This window comes from Mauremys mutica, chromosome 9 (assembly GCF_020497125.1).
Source record: "Mauremys mutica isolate MM-2020 ecotype Southern chromosome 9, ASM2049712v1, whole genome shotgun sequence".
Lineage (NCBI taxonomy): Eukaryota > Metazoa > Chordata > Testudines > Geoemydidae > Mauremys > Mauremys mutica.
In genome coordinates, this window is record NC_059080.1 from 106,417,250 (window position 1) to 106,431,492 (window position 14,243).

The 14,243-nt window shown below is 46.5% G+C and overlaps 1 protein-coding gene across 1 annotated transcript in view; it reads left to right on the forward strand.

Moving 5' to 3' along the window:
- Positions 1–14,243, forward strand: part of LOC123376864 (ephexin-1-like) — a gene marked incomplete at its 3' end in the record, with an annotated part of 71,261 nt that overhangs the window by 36,125 nt on the left and 20,893 nt on the right. The window contains exon 3 of the mRNA XM_045029105.1: positions 588–708. Coding sequence (XP_044885040.1) covers positions 588–708 — 121 coding nt within the window. The remainder of the gene's footprint in view (positions 1–587; positions 709–14,243) is intronic.

Below are 14,243 nucleotides of genomic sequence, written 5' to 3' on the forward strand. Positions count from 1 at the left end.
AAAGTGAGATGCACCTTTCCCTTTCTCTGATTGCCATGGTGAGCCATGAACTTGATTGGGATTTCTACCGCAGCTTTCGTTCCCTGGAAAAGCCATTCCGGCTCCTTTGAGGGAAAGAGGAGGAGCAATTAAAGGTAAAGCTGCTCGTCCTACTGAAAGTTTACTTCATTTATCTTTCAGTAAACTGAACTCTTCTATTTTGTGCCTGGAAGGAGAGAGGTACTGAGGTCCTGGCATGGCAAAACAGAAACCAGCACACCCTAGAAGTGCACAGTTAACCCTGTCTCCCTAAATAGTGGAGATGAAAGTCACTGGCTGCTGGGGGCAAAGTTTTCAGTGGTTAGACGCCCACTTACATACACAAAAATGCATTTGTATGTCTACATTCATTTTCTCATTCGAGTGCATACGCAGTTGGGGTAAAGCATTATCATCTGCAGGCAAGTGTATGCACATGGACCTCAAGCCTGCTTGTTTGAAAAGTTGAGCCTTAGGAATCAAAATGCAGCCCATTCTCCCACCTCTTTCAATGCAAACCAGTTGATACCTGGAGTACATGTAAAGATTGTCCCTCTTTTCTGTCATAGCTTCACTCAAAAATGGAGACAGCAGAAGCAAACCTCTGAATCTGGATGTATTATCTCGCAAGGGACCCTCAGTATCAGTAAAATCTGAAGTGAAAAAGTTGGAAGAACAATGGACACAAAGGTAAGGAGGAAAGCAAGAGGGTGGTGAGGATTGCCTAAACTGAACAACAGGGAAGCAATGTCAGAGCTACCAGGCAGAGAGAATACTGTTTCGGAAAGGGACTGAGCAAAATTATATCCACCAGTTCATCTCATCTCAACTTAAACTGCAATGCTGTTTTCATCTTTAAAAATTATACTCATCTAGCACCTAAAACTTTTATGCCAAAACTTTATCAGCATGAGTTTGGAGGCAAAGAGTGAAGGACAGGAGGGGTGGAGAGAAAGAAGAAGGGAGTGAGGAAGATGGAAAGGAAGAAGGGGAGAGCTCCTTTCGAGTGGCATTCATTTTGTCTTTGCAACGCTTAAAAAAAAATAGCTTTCCAGCTTCTTCAGTTTTCTTTCGAGGTACAACATGGTATCATCAAGAGCTGGTAATAGAGTTTTGTACTAAGGTACTCCTATTTGCCCTAAATCCCTCACCTATGGAGGTAACAAAGGTTTTGATCCTGCAAATCTTTCTTCAGAGCACTACAGAGAGGTGAAGGTTGACAGACTCCATGATAGTGTGAGCAGACACTATGTGTGGGCACAAGGCTGAAGAATAGGTGCAAGTCCTCCATAGAGAGTGAAACCTTCACTCTGAGTTCACTCCCTTACGTGCCTGTGTAGACTTAAGTGAGATCCTTAGCATGCAGATGAGGAGCTTAGCTGTGCATACTCCTCTTTTGCCTCAGTTCTGCTGCTTGGCAGGAAGAAGGGGTGGTTGCAGTGCAGGACACTCTCAAATACAGGATCATGTCTCCTGCACTCTGTGCTTTTACATTGTGTTTATATGCACGATACTGAGTCCAAACCTACATTGTCAAGAATCAAGCCCTGAGACTTAAATACCAGATGCATTACACTGGGTTGTGTGGTGCCACTTATGGGCAAATGAGTATCAAAGAAAGATTCTTTCCAACAACTTTACCTAGGACAAGGACTCCAATAGAGTTTTAATGCCTAACAAATAAATCAGTCAAATCATATTTAAATAAAGTAAATTGTCCTGGCTGGCACTGGGTGTTCTTTGGTATTAAACTGAGCACTTGAAATCAGACAGCTGCAGTATGCTGGAGTGTTAAACCCATCTGCCTTCCTTTTCCTCTCCCACTGGCATAATCCTGGCTGTCAGCCTCTGACGTCCTGACACTGCCAGTTATGCAACTATAAAGCATGCAAATTATGGTCCTAACTCTGGAGTCAAGAACAATGAGCTGCTTCCTGTGAACCAAATTTAATATGCTGGGGCTCGCAGAGCCTGACAGGTCAGTACAGGTTACAAGTCATGTGTCTACAGAAAGCAGGCAGTGTGATGGTGCTGAGGAAGGATCATATCTACTGCAATTGGGCAGAGAGATTTGGCACAGAGAATAAGACCCGAGTTTAAGCTCCTAAACTGAGACCCTGTCCTTAGCTTCCCTTCCATAAAAACAGCTGTAATTTACAAGAGCACCACTGGAAATATTAACTTTGGAATAACTACAGGAATCTGGGGATATCACTTCTCTCCAAACATCACAATTCTTACCATTTTACCTTGGAAAAGAGCTAGCTAAGAAGCCTAAAATGTTATGTACAGTCTAAGAAAGTGTAGAACATCTCACACCTAATATCTTACAGAAAAGAAAAAGTTGGTGCCTGTCAGCTAAGGTTTATCTGAGAGAAGGAGGCTATGGGCCTGGATAGTAGGGATGCTTCCCACTGGAGCAGTTACATAGCCCCATATGGTGTCTCGGGGGATGCAGCACCAGGTTGCTGGTGGCAGCTGCAGCAGCTGGGCTGCTTTCTTGTTACTTTGAACAGTGACATCAATACTGCAGCATCTGTGCCAGCACTGAGGCTGGGCAGGCACAAGGGTTGTTTTTTTTTTAAACCCAAGGATTAAAATAACCAAAGTCTGCAGATTTATCAAGGAATGTGTGTGGAATTTACAACCATGGCAGCTATTTCACAGCACACAGCAACAGGACAGGGCATGAGCAGAAATTATTCAGAACAGGGCATGAGCAGAAATCCTATAGCCAGTTGGAATCACAGGGGGGAATTTGCTACAGGTACAGTAGGAATAACCTATTTATCTGATCTTGATTTGGACAGGACCTTGGCCTTAACACCCTGTTCTGGGATTCTTAATAACCACAAGTAGCAAAGACCTTGGTATTGTATCTCATTCAAAGCATAGCAAATTGTGCTACAATAATGCTTAATAAATTAATTAAAATAATGAGTGGTTTATTGACCACAAACACTGACAGTGATGGTTTTCGGGGTACCCAGAACTGTGAGTCACCTTGTTACTTGCTACCTCCAGCATGACGGAGTCTTGCTTGTGCTTAGCTGGGTATCAGTTCCCTAACATCACCAGTCTCTTAGCCACTCAAACATGCCTCTGGACTATGCCAGCCCTTTGCCTTGCAATTTAATAGGTGCACCCCAGTCCCTTTGAAGCATTCCCCTGTGATATGCAGCCCCGACACTGGCTACTCACAGATATACCAGGCCTTCTGCCCCAAAGGAACAGTATGCACACCAGCTTGTAAGATTCAAATCAGGATCAGCACTGTACTTAACTCCACAGCCCTGAGATATTTATAGTGAAAACCAGAGTAAGTTTATTGTCAAAGATTCAAGTGATAGTGACTAAGGGTACGTCTACACTACGGGACTATTCCGAATTTGCATAAACCGGTTTTGTAAAACAGATTTTATAAAATCGATTGCGCGCGGCCACACTAAGCACATTAATTCGGTGGTGTGCGTCCGCGGTCCGAGGCTAGCGTCGGCTTCTGGAGCGTTGCACTGTGGGTAGCTATTCCCTAGCTATCCCATAGTTCCCGCAGCCTCCCCCGCCCCTTGGAACTTCCGGGTTGAGATCCCAGTGCCTGATGGGGCAAAAATCATTGTCGCGGGTGGTTCTGGGTAAATGTCGTTAGTCACTCCTTCCTCTGGGAAAGCAACGGCAGACAAGCATTTCGCGCCTTTTTCCCCTGGATTGCCCTGGCAGATGCCATAGCATGGCAATCATGGAGCTTGTTTTGCCTTTTGTGACTCTCACCGTATGTGTACTAGATGCCGCTCACAGAGGCGATTCAGCAGCGCTACACAGAAGCATGCTTTTGCTTTTGCATGACAGCAGAGATGGTTACTAGCCATATTGCACCATCCAACCCTTCCATAAATTGGAACTAAGATGATCATGGCTACCAGTCCTTTTGTACCATTTGCTGCTGTCATAAGTGCCCCTGGCTGCTCTTAGCCAGGGGCGCAAAAGCCAAAATTGGGAATGACTCCCTGAGTCAATCCCTCCTTTTTGGTATCTAAAAATAGAATCAGTCCTGCCTAGAATATAGGCAAGTGTACTAGAGAACCACTGTATCATAGAACCAGAGAGCACAGCTGCTCTGTGTCAGATCCTGCAGAAATTATGATCTGTATGCTATTCACAGGGGGTGCTCCTGTAACAACCCCACCTGTTGATTCCGTTCTTCCCCCAGCCTTTCTGGGCTACCGTAGCATTGTCCCCCCACTTGTGTGATGAAGTAATAAAGAATGCAGGAATAAGACATGGTGACTTGTTAGTGAGAAATGAGTGGAAGGCAGCCTCCAGCTGCTATGATAGTCCAGACAGGACATTAAGCAGTGTGTAGGAGAGAAGCCCAGCATCCCTCTGCTAGTCCAGGGGCAACTGAATCTTTTCTTTACACATGAAGGGTGGGGGCTGATGGAGCTCAGCCCCCTGTTGCTATGATGACGATGGTTACCAGCCATATTGCACCATCCACCAGAAAAAATTAGGGCCAGGCGCCCTTGATCGACCTGACGGATGCTAGTCAGCATGGTTACTGCCCCATGTGCCAATAGGCTGATGACGAGGACGGTTACCAGTCCTTTTGTACCATCAGCCACCCATGGCAGGGGGGGAGTGAGGATGTTGGTGTTGACGGCTGCAGCATCGTGTCTATCTGCAGCATTCAGTAAAGATAGGGTGACATGTAAAAGAGTCAGAGGATTGTTTTCCCTTTCGCTTCTGGGGGTGGGGGGGGGTGAGTAGATTGCCAAGCTATGCCCTGACCCATCGCGGACACTGTTTTTGACCCTAGAAGCATTTGGAGCTCAGCCAAGAATGCAAATACTTTTCGGAGGCTGCAGGAACTGTGGGATAGCTTCAGTCCTCCAGTCCATGAGCGTCCATTTGATTCTTTGGCTTTCCGTTACGCTTGTCACGCTGCAGTGCGCTGAGTCCCTGCTATGGCGTCTGTCTGGAGATTTTTAAAAAAGGATTCTGAATTTCATCTTCTGTAACGGAGCGCTGATAGAACGGATTTGCCTGCCCTTACAGCGATCACATCCGCATGGTCCGTGCTGGAGCTCTTTTTTTATTTTGATTTCGGACTGCATCGCCACCCGTGCTGATCGGAGCTCCACGCTGGGCAAACAGGAAATATTCAAAAGTTCGCGGGGCTTTTCCTGTCTACCTGACCACTGCATCCGAGTTCAGATTGCGGTCCAGAGCGGTCAATAGCTCCCGGAGGCCAATACCGTCGATCAGCGTCCACACTAACCCTAATCCGATATGTTAATACCGATACTAGCGTTACTCCTCTCGTTAGGGAGGAGTACAGAAACCGGTTTAAAGAGCCATTAAAATCGATATAAGGTGCCTCCTAGTGTGGACGGTTGTGGCGTTAAATCGGTTTTACGCTCCTAAAACCGGTTTAAACGCCTAGTGTAGACCAGGCTTAAGAATATTGGAAACAAATGGTTACATACAAAGCCAAACCATAACATGCACATGCTTTCTAAACACTAAACTAGCAGGTTAAGCTCCTGTCTGAAAAAGCTTAACTAACCCAAAGTTCTCTGCAGCATTTTCAAGCAACGTTGGCTGAGATCCTGTTTTCATGAATAAAACATGCTGTTCATTTATTCTGTAAGTGCAGGATGAGGGGGTGTGTTATTTCCCTCTTAGATATACCCCCGAAGTTTATTGTCTTTGTACACAACCAGAATACCTCCCTCCACCCCTCTAGCTTGTTTTTTCCTGTGTGCTCCTTTCTTGTTGACTTTGTATGTAACTAGGCCTCTATTTTGTTAGTTTACAATGCTTAATTTACATCCTGACACAGAGCTACACATTTCTTCCCACCTATTTTTCATCTTTGCTGGTGACTCTACCTTGATACAGACTTTAAAACATATTTTCAGTTTACATACATAACTCCTTACATAGTATCCATACATAAATTTCACAAGACTATTAAGGTCCAGTGTGACATTGGCTTTCATTTAAGAGCCCATGTGATGTTCTTTGGTGAATTTGAATGTACATATCAGAATCAGGATATTCCTGTAACCCCTTTGCCAGTTGGCATTCAGGGGTTCTTGGGTCACGCTGACTTTCAGAAACATTAAATTAAATAAATCCTACGATGTTTCAAGTTTCCTCACATATTTTTAGTGTTACACAGGGGGTCTCTTCTATTCCTGTGTACTTAGCACACAGAGGAGGGAGACTACAGAGAAACATGAGTTACCATTACTGAACTAGAAGAGGCTCACAAAACAAGAGCAGTCCTCACAGAAGGACCAAGGTTTTGCCATCTGGCCCTCCCATTCAGATCACTAACCTCCTCAGCTACCCCATTCTACACCCTTCTCAAGCTCTTGTCTACCTATAATTCTTCCTGAGTGCTTACTGGCTCCACCTAGTTCTCCCCAGCCTCTCCTCAGTACTCTCCTACCCACAGTCCCTGCCAAGCACTCTTTGCTTCCTCTCAATCTCTAGCCTTGCAAGGTGTAGAACTTCAGGCCCTTTTGCTATAAGCCCCATACTGCCCACTCTTTTGGCTTTCCCCTGGACACTATAGAGCTCAGCTCCTTCTGGTACCGCTTCCTGGTCTCTATGGTGCCCACTGCCATGGTACCAGAGGGAGCTGTACTAAACAAAAGCATCAGGTGCTTCTCTCCTCCCCATAGTTGGCTGTTGTGGACACTAGCACAGCTCTTCAGCTGGAGATAGTTGTGGTACTGATCAAACAACATTGCCTGATGCTACCTCCATCTGGGTTCCCGTTCACACAATCTTTTCAAATATCAGCCTCTACATGAGCATCCCATAAGTAGACCAGCAGATAGAGCAGTTATTTGAAGATGGGTGCCATCTAGTTTGCATCTTTCCTTTATCATCAGCTAATAAGATGCTGATCAGATACTTAACAGAATTAATAGTAACATCAAGGGGGAAGGAACACAACGCAAAACAGGGAAAGAATTGGTTAATGAATATTTAGATGTATTCAAGTCAGCAGGGCCTAATGAAATTCATCATAGGGTTCTTAAGGAACTAGCTGAAGCAATATCGGAATAGTTAGCTATTATCTTTGAGAACTCCTGGAGGACAGTTGAGGTCAGGGCCGCCCGGGGGGGGGGCAAGAGGGGCAATTTGCCACAGGCCCCGGGCCCCACAGGGGCCCCCACAAGAGTTTTTCAGGGCCCCTGGAGCGGGGTCCTTCACTCACTCCAAGGGGCCTGGAAAACTCTTGCGGGGCCAGGCCCAGGAGCTTCTTCCGCTCCCGGTCTTCGCTGGCGGGGGGTCCTTCCGCTCTGGGGCGGAAGGACCCCCCGCCGGCGAATTACAGCCGAAGCCGGACCCGCCGCCGAAGTTCAGCTCGGTCTTCGGCGGTAATTCAGCGGCGGGGGGCCCTTCCGTTCCGGGACCCGCCGCCGAAGTGCCCCGAAGACCCGCGGTGGGGGCCCCCCGCCGCCGAATTACCGCCGAAGACCGGGCTGCACTTCGGTGGCGGGTCCCGCTTCGGCGGTAATTTGGCGGCGGGGGGGGGCCCCGCTGCGGGTCTTCGGGGCACTTCGACGGCAGGTCCCGGAACGGAAGGCCCCCCCCCCCCACCGAAGACCCCAGGCCCCCGGAATCCTCTGGGCGGCCCTGGGTGAGGTCCCAGAGGACTGGAGAAGGGTAAACATAGCATCTATTTTTAAAAGGGAGAACTAAGAGGATCCAGGGAATTATAGACTGGTCAGCCTAGCTTCAATACTTAGAAAGACACTGGAGCAAATTAAACAAACAATCAGTTCAAGAGCATCTAGAGGATAATAGGGTTATAAGGAATAGCCATCATTGATTTGTCAAGAACAAACAAATAATGCCAGACCAACCTAATTTCCTTCTTTGACAGTGTTACTGGCCTAGTGGATGATGGGGAAGCTGTAAACATGATCTCTCTTGATTTTAGTAAGTGTTTTGACAGTGTCCTACATGACAGTCTCATAAGCAAACTAGGGAAATGTGGTCTAGATGGAATTACTATAAGGTGGGTGCACAACTAGTTGAAAGACTGTACTCAAAGAGTAGTTAACATAAGAACATAAGAAAGGCCGTACCGGGTCAGACCAAAGGTCCATCTAGCCCAGTATCTGTCTACCGACAGTGGCCAATGCCAGGTGCCCCTGAGGGAGTGAACCTAACAGGCAATGATCAAGTGATCTCTCTCCTGCCATCCATCTCCATCCTCTGACGAACAGAGGCTAGGGACCACCATTCTTACCCATCCTGGCTAATAGCCATTTATGGACTTAGCCACCATGAATTTATCCAGTCCCCTTTTAAACATTGTTATAGTCCTAGCCTTCACAACCTCCTCAGGTAAGGAGGTTATCAATGGTCTACTGTAAAACTGGGAAAATGTATCTGGTGGGGTCCCACAGAGGTCAGTCCTGGGTCTGTTACTATCCAATATTTTCATTAGTGACTTGGATAATGGAGTGGAGAGAGTGCTTATAAAAATTTATAGATGACACCAAGCTGGGAAGGGTTGCAAGAACTTTGGAGGACAGGATTAGAATTCCAAATGACTGAAATTGCCCTCCCTCTTGGGGTTAGGGTGCCCTCTCTTGGCAGCATCAGGGAGTTATGTCCATCAGCCATTCTACCTTGCAGCCACACAATCACCCAGATATCAGTTCAGGTCTCCAAAAAAGAGAAATTGACACACCACCAGTCAGCTTGTTTCCCCGGGCTCCTGGCTAGGGTACACAGCAGACACTAGGGCTCCAGCCCTCCAGGTGCAGGCACAGCACTTCACCCCTCTATGGCCCTCTGCCTCCTGGCTGGGGTGGACAGCAACAATTAGACAGTCAATGTCGCTGGCCTACCGGCCTAAACGTTAGTGTGCTGCCAGCCCTAGCATGCGGCTAGGGTTAGGAGGACCTGGGTCTACTCTGCTCCACCAGGTCTCAGCCCAGGGCCCTAGCAGTGGCAAGTGATCACACCACTGGGCTGGCGGGGAAAACGTGGTTGCTGCCTCACGTCCCAACAGCACAACTGGACCAAAATCTGGTTTTGCTGAGCTACTTCCTTCCTACCAGTTCCTGCTGTCATTGCTCCGTCACTGCTGGGATCTGGCGCTCAGTCTCAGGGTACGTCTACACTTACCTGCCGGTTCGACGCGGAGAGTTCGACTTTTTGGAGTTCGAACTATCGTGTCTGATCTAGACGCGATAGTTCGAACTCCGGAAGCGCCGCGGTCGACTCCGGTACTCCACCTCGGCAGAAGGAGTTGGCGGAGTCGACGGGGGAGCCGCGGAGTTCGACCCCGCCGCGTCTGGACGGGTGAGTTGTTCGAATTAGGGTACTTCGAATTCAGCTACGCTATTCACGTAGCTGAATTTGCGTACCCTAATTCGAACCCCCTTCTTAGTGTAGACCAGGCCTCAGGCAGGCCTTCCTCTGGTCTCTCCCCAGGATCTTCTGTCTCCTGGGGCAGTGGGTTGCCTTTTCTCCACACTGCCAGTCACGGGCTCTGTTGAGGGCTCAGCTCCCTGGGATGGCTTTCTGCCACCTTCCCTGGTCTGGCCTCAACTGAGCTGCAGCCCCCACACTTGGTTGGCAGCACTCACTAATACCCCACTCTGCCTCACTACACAGTACTTAACAAGTTGGAGAATTGGGTCTGAAATCAACAAGGTAAAATTCAGTAAAAACAAATGGAAAGTACTACACTTAGGTGGAATAATCAAATGCACAAATCCAAAATTGGCAATAACTGGCTAGTCAGTAGTACTGCTGAAGAGGATCTGGGAGTTACAGTGGATTACAAATTGACTAGAAGTCAAAAATGTAATGCAGTTGTGAAAAAGGCTAATATAATTCTGGGGTGTATTAACAGCAGTGTTGTATGTGAGACATGGGAGGTAATTATCCTGCTCCTATTTAGCACTGGAGAGGCCTCAGCTGGAGTACTGTCCAGTTCTGGGCATCACACTTTAAGAAAGATGTGGACAACCTGGAGAGAGTCCAGAGGAGAGCTACAAAAATTATAAAAGATTTAGAAAACTTGACCTGTAAGGAAAGGATAAAAAAAAATAACTGGGCATATTATAGTCTTAAGAAAAGAAGACTGAGCAGGGACCTGATAGACTTCAAATATGTTAAGGGCTGTTATACAGAGGATGATGACCAATTGTTCTCCATGTCCACTGAAGGTAGGATAAGAAGCAATAGGCTTAATCTGCAGCAAGGGAATTTTAAGTTAGATATTAGGAAAAGCCTTACAATTATAAGCACTAGAATAGGCTTCCAAGGGAGGTTCTGAAATCCCTGTCACTGGAGGTTTTTAAGAACATGTTAAACAAACACCTGTCAAGGATGGTCTAGACTCTAGGCACACTTGGTTCTTCCTCAGCGCCGGAGGCTGAAGTAGTTGACTCTCGAGGTCCCTTCCAACCCAAGATATCAACAGAATCAGAGAAATGTAATTTAATAGATTCTTGTAATGGCACAACGACACTACTACCTTTCATTTTCCCATTGAGCTAGAATCTAGAAATTTGATACACATTAGGAGCCACCAACTACAAGGGAAAAGTAACAAAATGTGAAATTTCACCTTGTCATACCTCACCACAAGGTTACCAGTCTAACAAGATACTTAAACTAGATTATTTCTATGTTCATGCTGGATATGAAGCCTCCAATCTGGAGACAGAAAGATTAGCTGAGGTAATCAGTTATGTTTGTTAGATCTCAGCCAACACAATTGTCAAAGGCACTGCAGCAGCTAACAAGGATAGAGCCACCTCTGTCTGAAAGGTGGACTACTATCAGCTCATTTGTGTGCACAGACACACACACAACAAAGAATATACATGATAATGTAGAATGGCACAAAGTGTTTTGGGACATGATTTTGGGTGGGCCACATCACTCACACATGGTGACTCTATGAGAGGCTGATACACGTCATCCCAAACACATGTTGATAAAACCTTTATAACTGCACCACCCTGATTTATGTACGTCCCATATTTTTACAGAAAAAAATATACAATTTTTTAAAGATGTTTTAAAATATATATTTTTCATATCCGTCTGTACAACCTCAGTGCCTGGCAAGTTTAACTGGACATACTTGCAGGGAATAGAAAATTAAAACTAATAAATTTTAAATATCTAAAAGTAGCTTTTCTAGACATACAAAGGCCATAACTTTAAAGTGTAATATTTCAGGATCTGACAGAGCTAGAAGCAAGTGGAAAGCTTCTTTTGAATAGAATAAAACTCCTGTTTGTAGCATGCTGCATGGTCACACAATAAACTTACAACTGGAGAAGGACTGAATATTGCCCATACTCAACCTTGGGCCAGTATAATTTTTGTAGAAGGTGCAGGGAGAAGGGAGGAAGGGAATTCCTTATTTGGGGGGAAAAGGAGGAAACATTTTTGAGGTATTTTTTTAAAATGGTGTCACTTTGAGCTTGATAAGTTTATGGAGGGGATGGTATGGTGAAGAGATTGCCTACAATGACATGATAGGGCAGGGGTCGGCAACCTTTCAGAAGTGGTGTGCCGAGTCTTCATTTATTCATGCTAATTTAAGGTTTCACATGCCAGTAATACATTTAAACATTTTTAGAAGGTCTCTTTCTATACGTCTATGATATATAACTAAACTATTGTTGTATGTAAAGTAAATAAGGTTTTTAAAATGTTTAAGAAGCTTCATTTAAAATTAAATTAAAATGCAGAGCCCCCTGGACCGGTGGCCAGGACCTGGGCAGTGTGAGTGACACTGAAAATCAGCTTGCGTGCCGCCTTTGGCACACGTGCCATAGGTTGCCTACTCCTGTGATAGGGCTTTCCCAGGTGTTTGGCTGTTGGGTCTTGCTGACATGGTCAGGGGTCAACTAATCACCATATTTGGAGTTGAGAAGGAATTTCTCCCTGGGTCATATAGACCCTGGGGCTGTTGTTTTTTTTGCCTTCCTCTGCAGCGGGGCATGGGTCACTTGCTGGTTTAAACTAAAGTAAATGGTGGATTCTCAGTAACTTGAAGTCTTTAAATCATGATTTGAGGACTTTAATAACTCAACCAGAGGTTATGGATCTATTACAGGAGTGGGTGGATAAGATTCTGTGGCCTGTAGTGTGCAGGAGGTCAGACTAGATGATCACAATGGTCCATTCTGGCCTGAAAGTTTATGAGTCTATCTAGCTGCTCAGAAATGTGGGGTTCTACATGCTAGATCAATCTCTGGAGAAATTGGCTACTTGGCAGAGTGCAGGCAAGTCAAAGGAACATTATAAGCAATGTTCCCTCTAATTTTTTTATATCCATGTGCGGAATGAATTTTGCTATGTTAACCAATATGGAGATGATGTGTGGTGGGGTGGGGCCAAGGGGTTCAGAGTGTGGGCAGGAGCTCAGGGCTGGGGCAGAGGGTTGGGTGCGGTGCGGGGGTGAGAGCTCCAGCTGAATTTGTGGGCTCTGGGGTGGGACTGGGAATGAGGAGTTTGGGATGCAGGCTGCCCTGGAGCTGGGGCCAGAGGACTCCCCCGAGTCCTTTCCCCACCAGCAACAGCTCTGGAAAAGAGGTGCTTCTCCCCACCGGCAGCAGCTCCAGGGCCTGAGGAGAGGCCCGCAGTAGCCCTGCATGCCCCCAACTTGCTCCCCTCCCCAGGGAGATGGACCTGGCTGCAGGGACCTGAGCAGAGTACCTGAATGGAGCAGGGCTGAGGAAAGGCAGAGAAGCTGGGGAGCTCCAGCCTGGAGAGCCCCAGGTTGCAGCCTAGCAGAAGGCCAATGGGTACTGGGGGTTGCAGAGGGCAGCCCAGGGGTAGGCAAAGGCAGCAGGTCCAAACCCAACCTTGCGGGTGATGAGTAGGCTGATACTGCAGTCTGCCCCAGAGTGCGGGGGCTAGACAATGAATGGCAGTAGCCTTATACTGAGACAAGGTGGGGATAGTGGGTGGGGGCTCCCCAGGGAGGGGAGACCCTGAGACAAAGGGATTACTGCCAAGGGGCAGCACCCCAGATAACAGGGCACTGGGACCGGGAGGGACATGGGGGCCAAGCGGCAGCGGGACACCAGCCTGCAGAGGGCGCTCCGGAGGCTGGACGAGCTAATTCCCAGAGACAACCAGCAGGAGGCACCACAGGAGTGAGTCCTCGCATCGCTACAAGCATTTTAAAATCATAGGGACACAGGCCTGGAGAGGACCTTGTGGCTTACTGAGTCCATTCCTGAAGTCCCTTCCAACCCTGATATTCTATGATTCCTCTGCTATCACAGGCAACCCTGTCATATAATTGCATTCATAAATGTATCAAGATCCATCTTAAAATTAGTTCAGTTTCTTGCTCCCACTACTCCTTCTAAGAGGCGCTCTCCCTCCCAGTGCTCTGGGGCTGGGAGGACTGTGGTTAGAAACTTTCCTCTGATTTTGTCTAAATTTATTCATGGCCAGTTTATAACCACTCTTTCTTGTGCAAACATTGTCCTTTATCTTAAATAGTTATTGGCCCTCTCTGGTGTTCGCCCCCTTATGTATTTACGGAGATCGGTCATAACCCTTCCCCTCTCATCCTTGGTTTTGCTAGGCTAAACAAGTCAAGTTCTTTTAGTCTCCTCTCACAGGCTCTCCATTAGAGCTGAGTGAATAACTGATTTTTTGGTTCAGGGTCTGAAACAGAAGCTTCAGTGCCAATAGCAGTAAATTCAGATTTTAACATGTCACATTTCCTGCACCTAATTGGAGTTACTGAAGGATCATGTGCATTCCTTCCCTAATGATACCATATTCTAATTCCTATTTTAACAAAAAACATTTAAAATAAATAAAACCCATTAAAAAAAAAGACAGCCAGTGAAGCCTCCAAACATATTTAAGCCAACAGGAACCAAAAATAAATTAGTAACTGTTGTGTATTTGGTTGTCATGGTTTTGTTGCTATGGCAACTGAGTTAGCTTATTATGGGTTAGCTCAACCGGTTTCAAACGGCTGAGGTGCTCTCTGTATATATGTAAATAAAATGGAGGTTTTGGTTAGCTGCCTGCTCTCTGGCCTCAAGTGATTGCTTCCTACACCGGCTGCCCCAAGGATACAACACTGGCGACGAGGGTGAGACTCCGGTGCTGCTCCAGTAACAGAAGGAAGTAGAAGTTAAGGTAAAGAACAAACAAACAAAAAAGCTGCTTGTTGCACTGACTGTGAAAGTGAA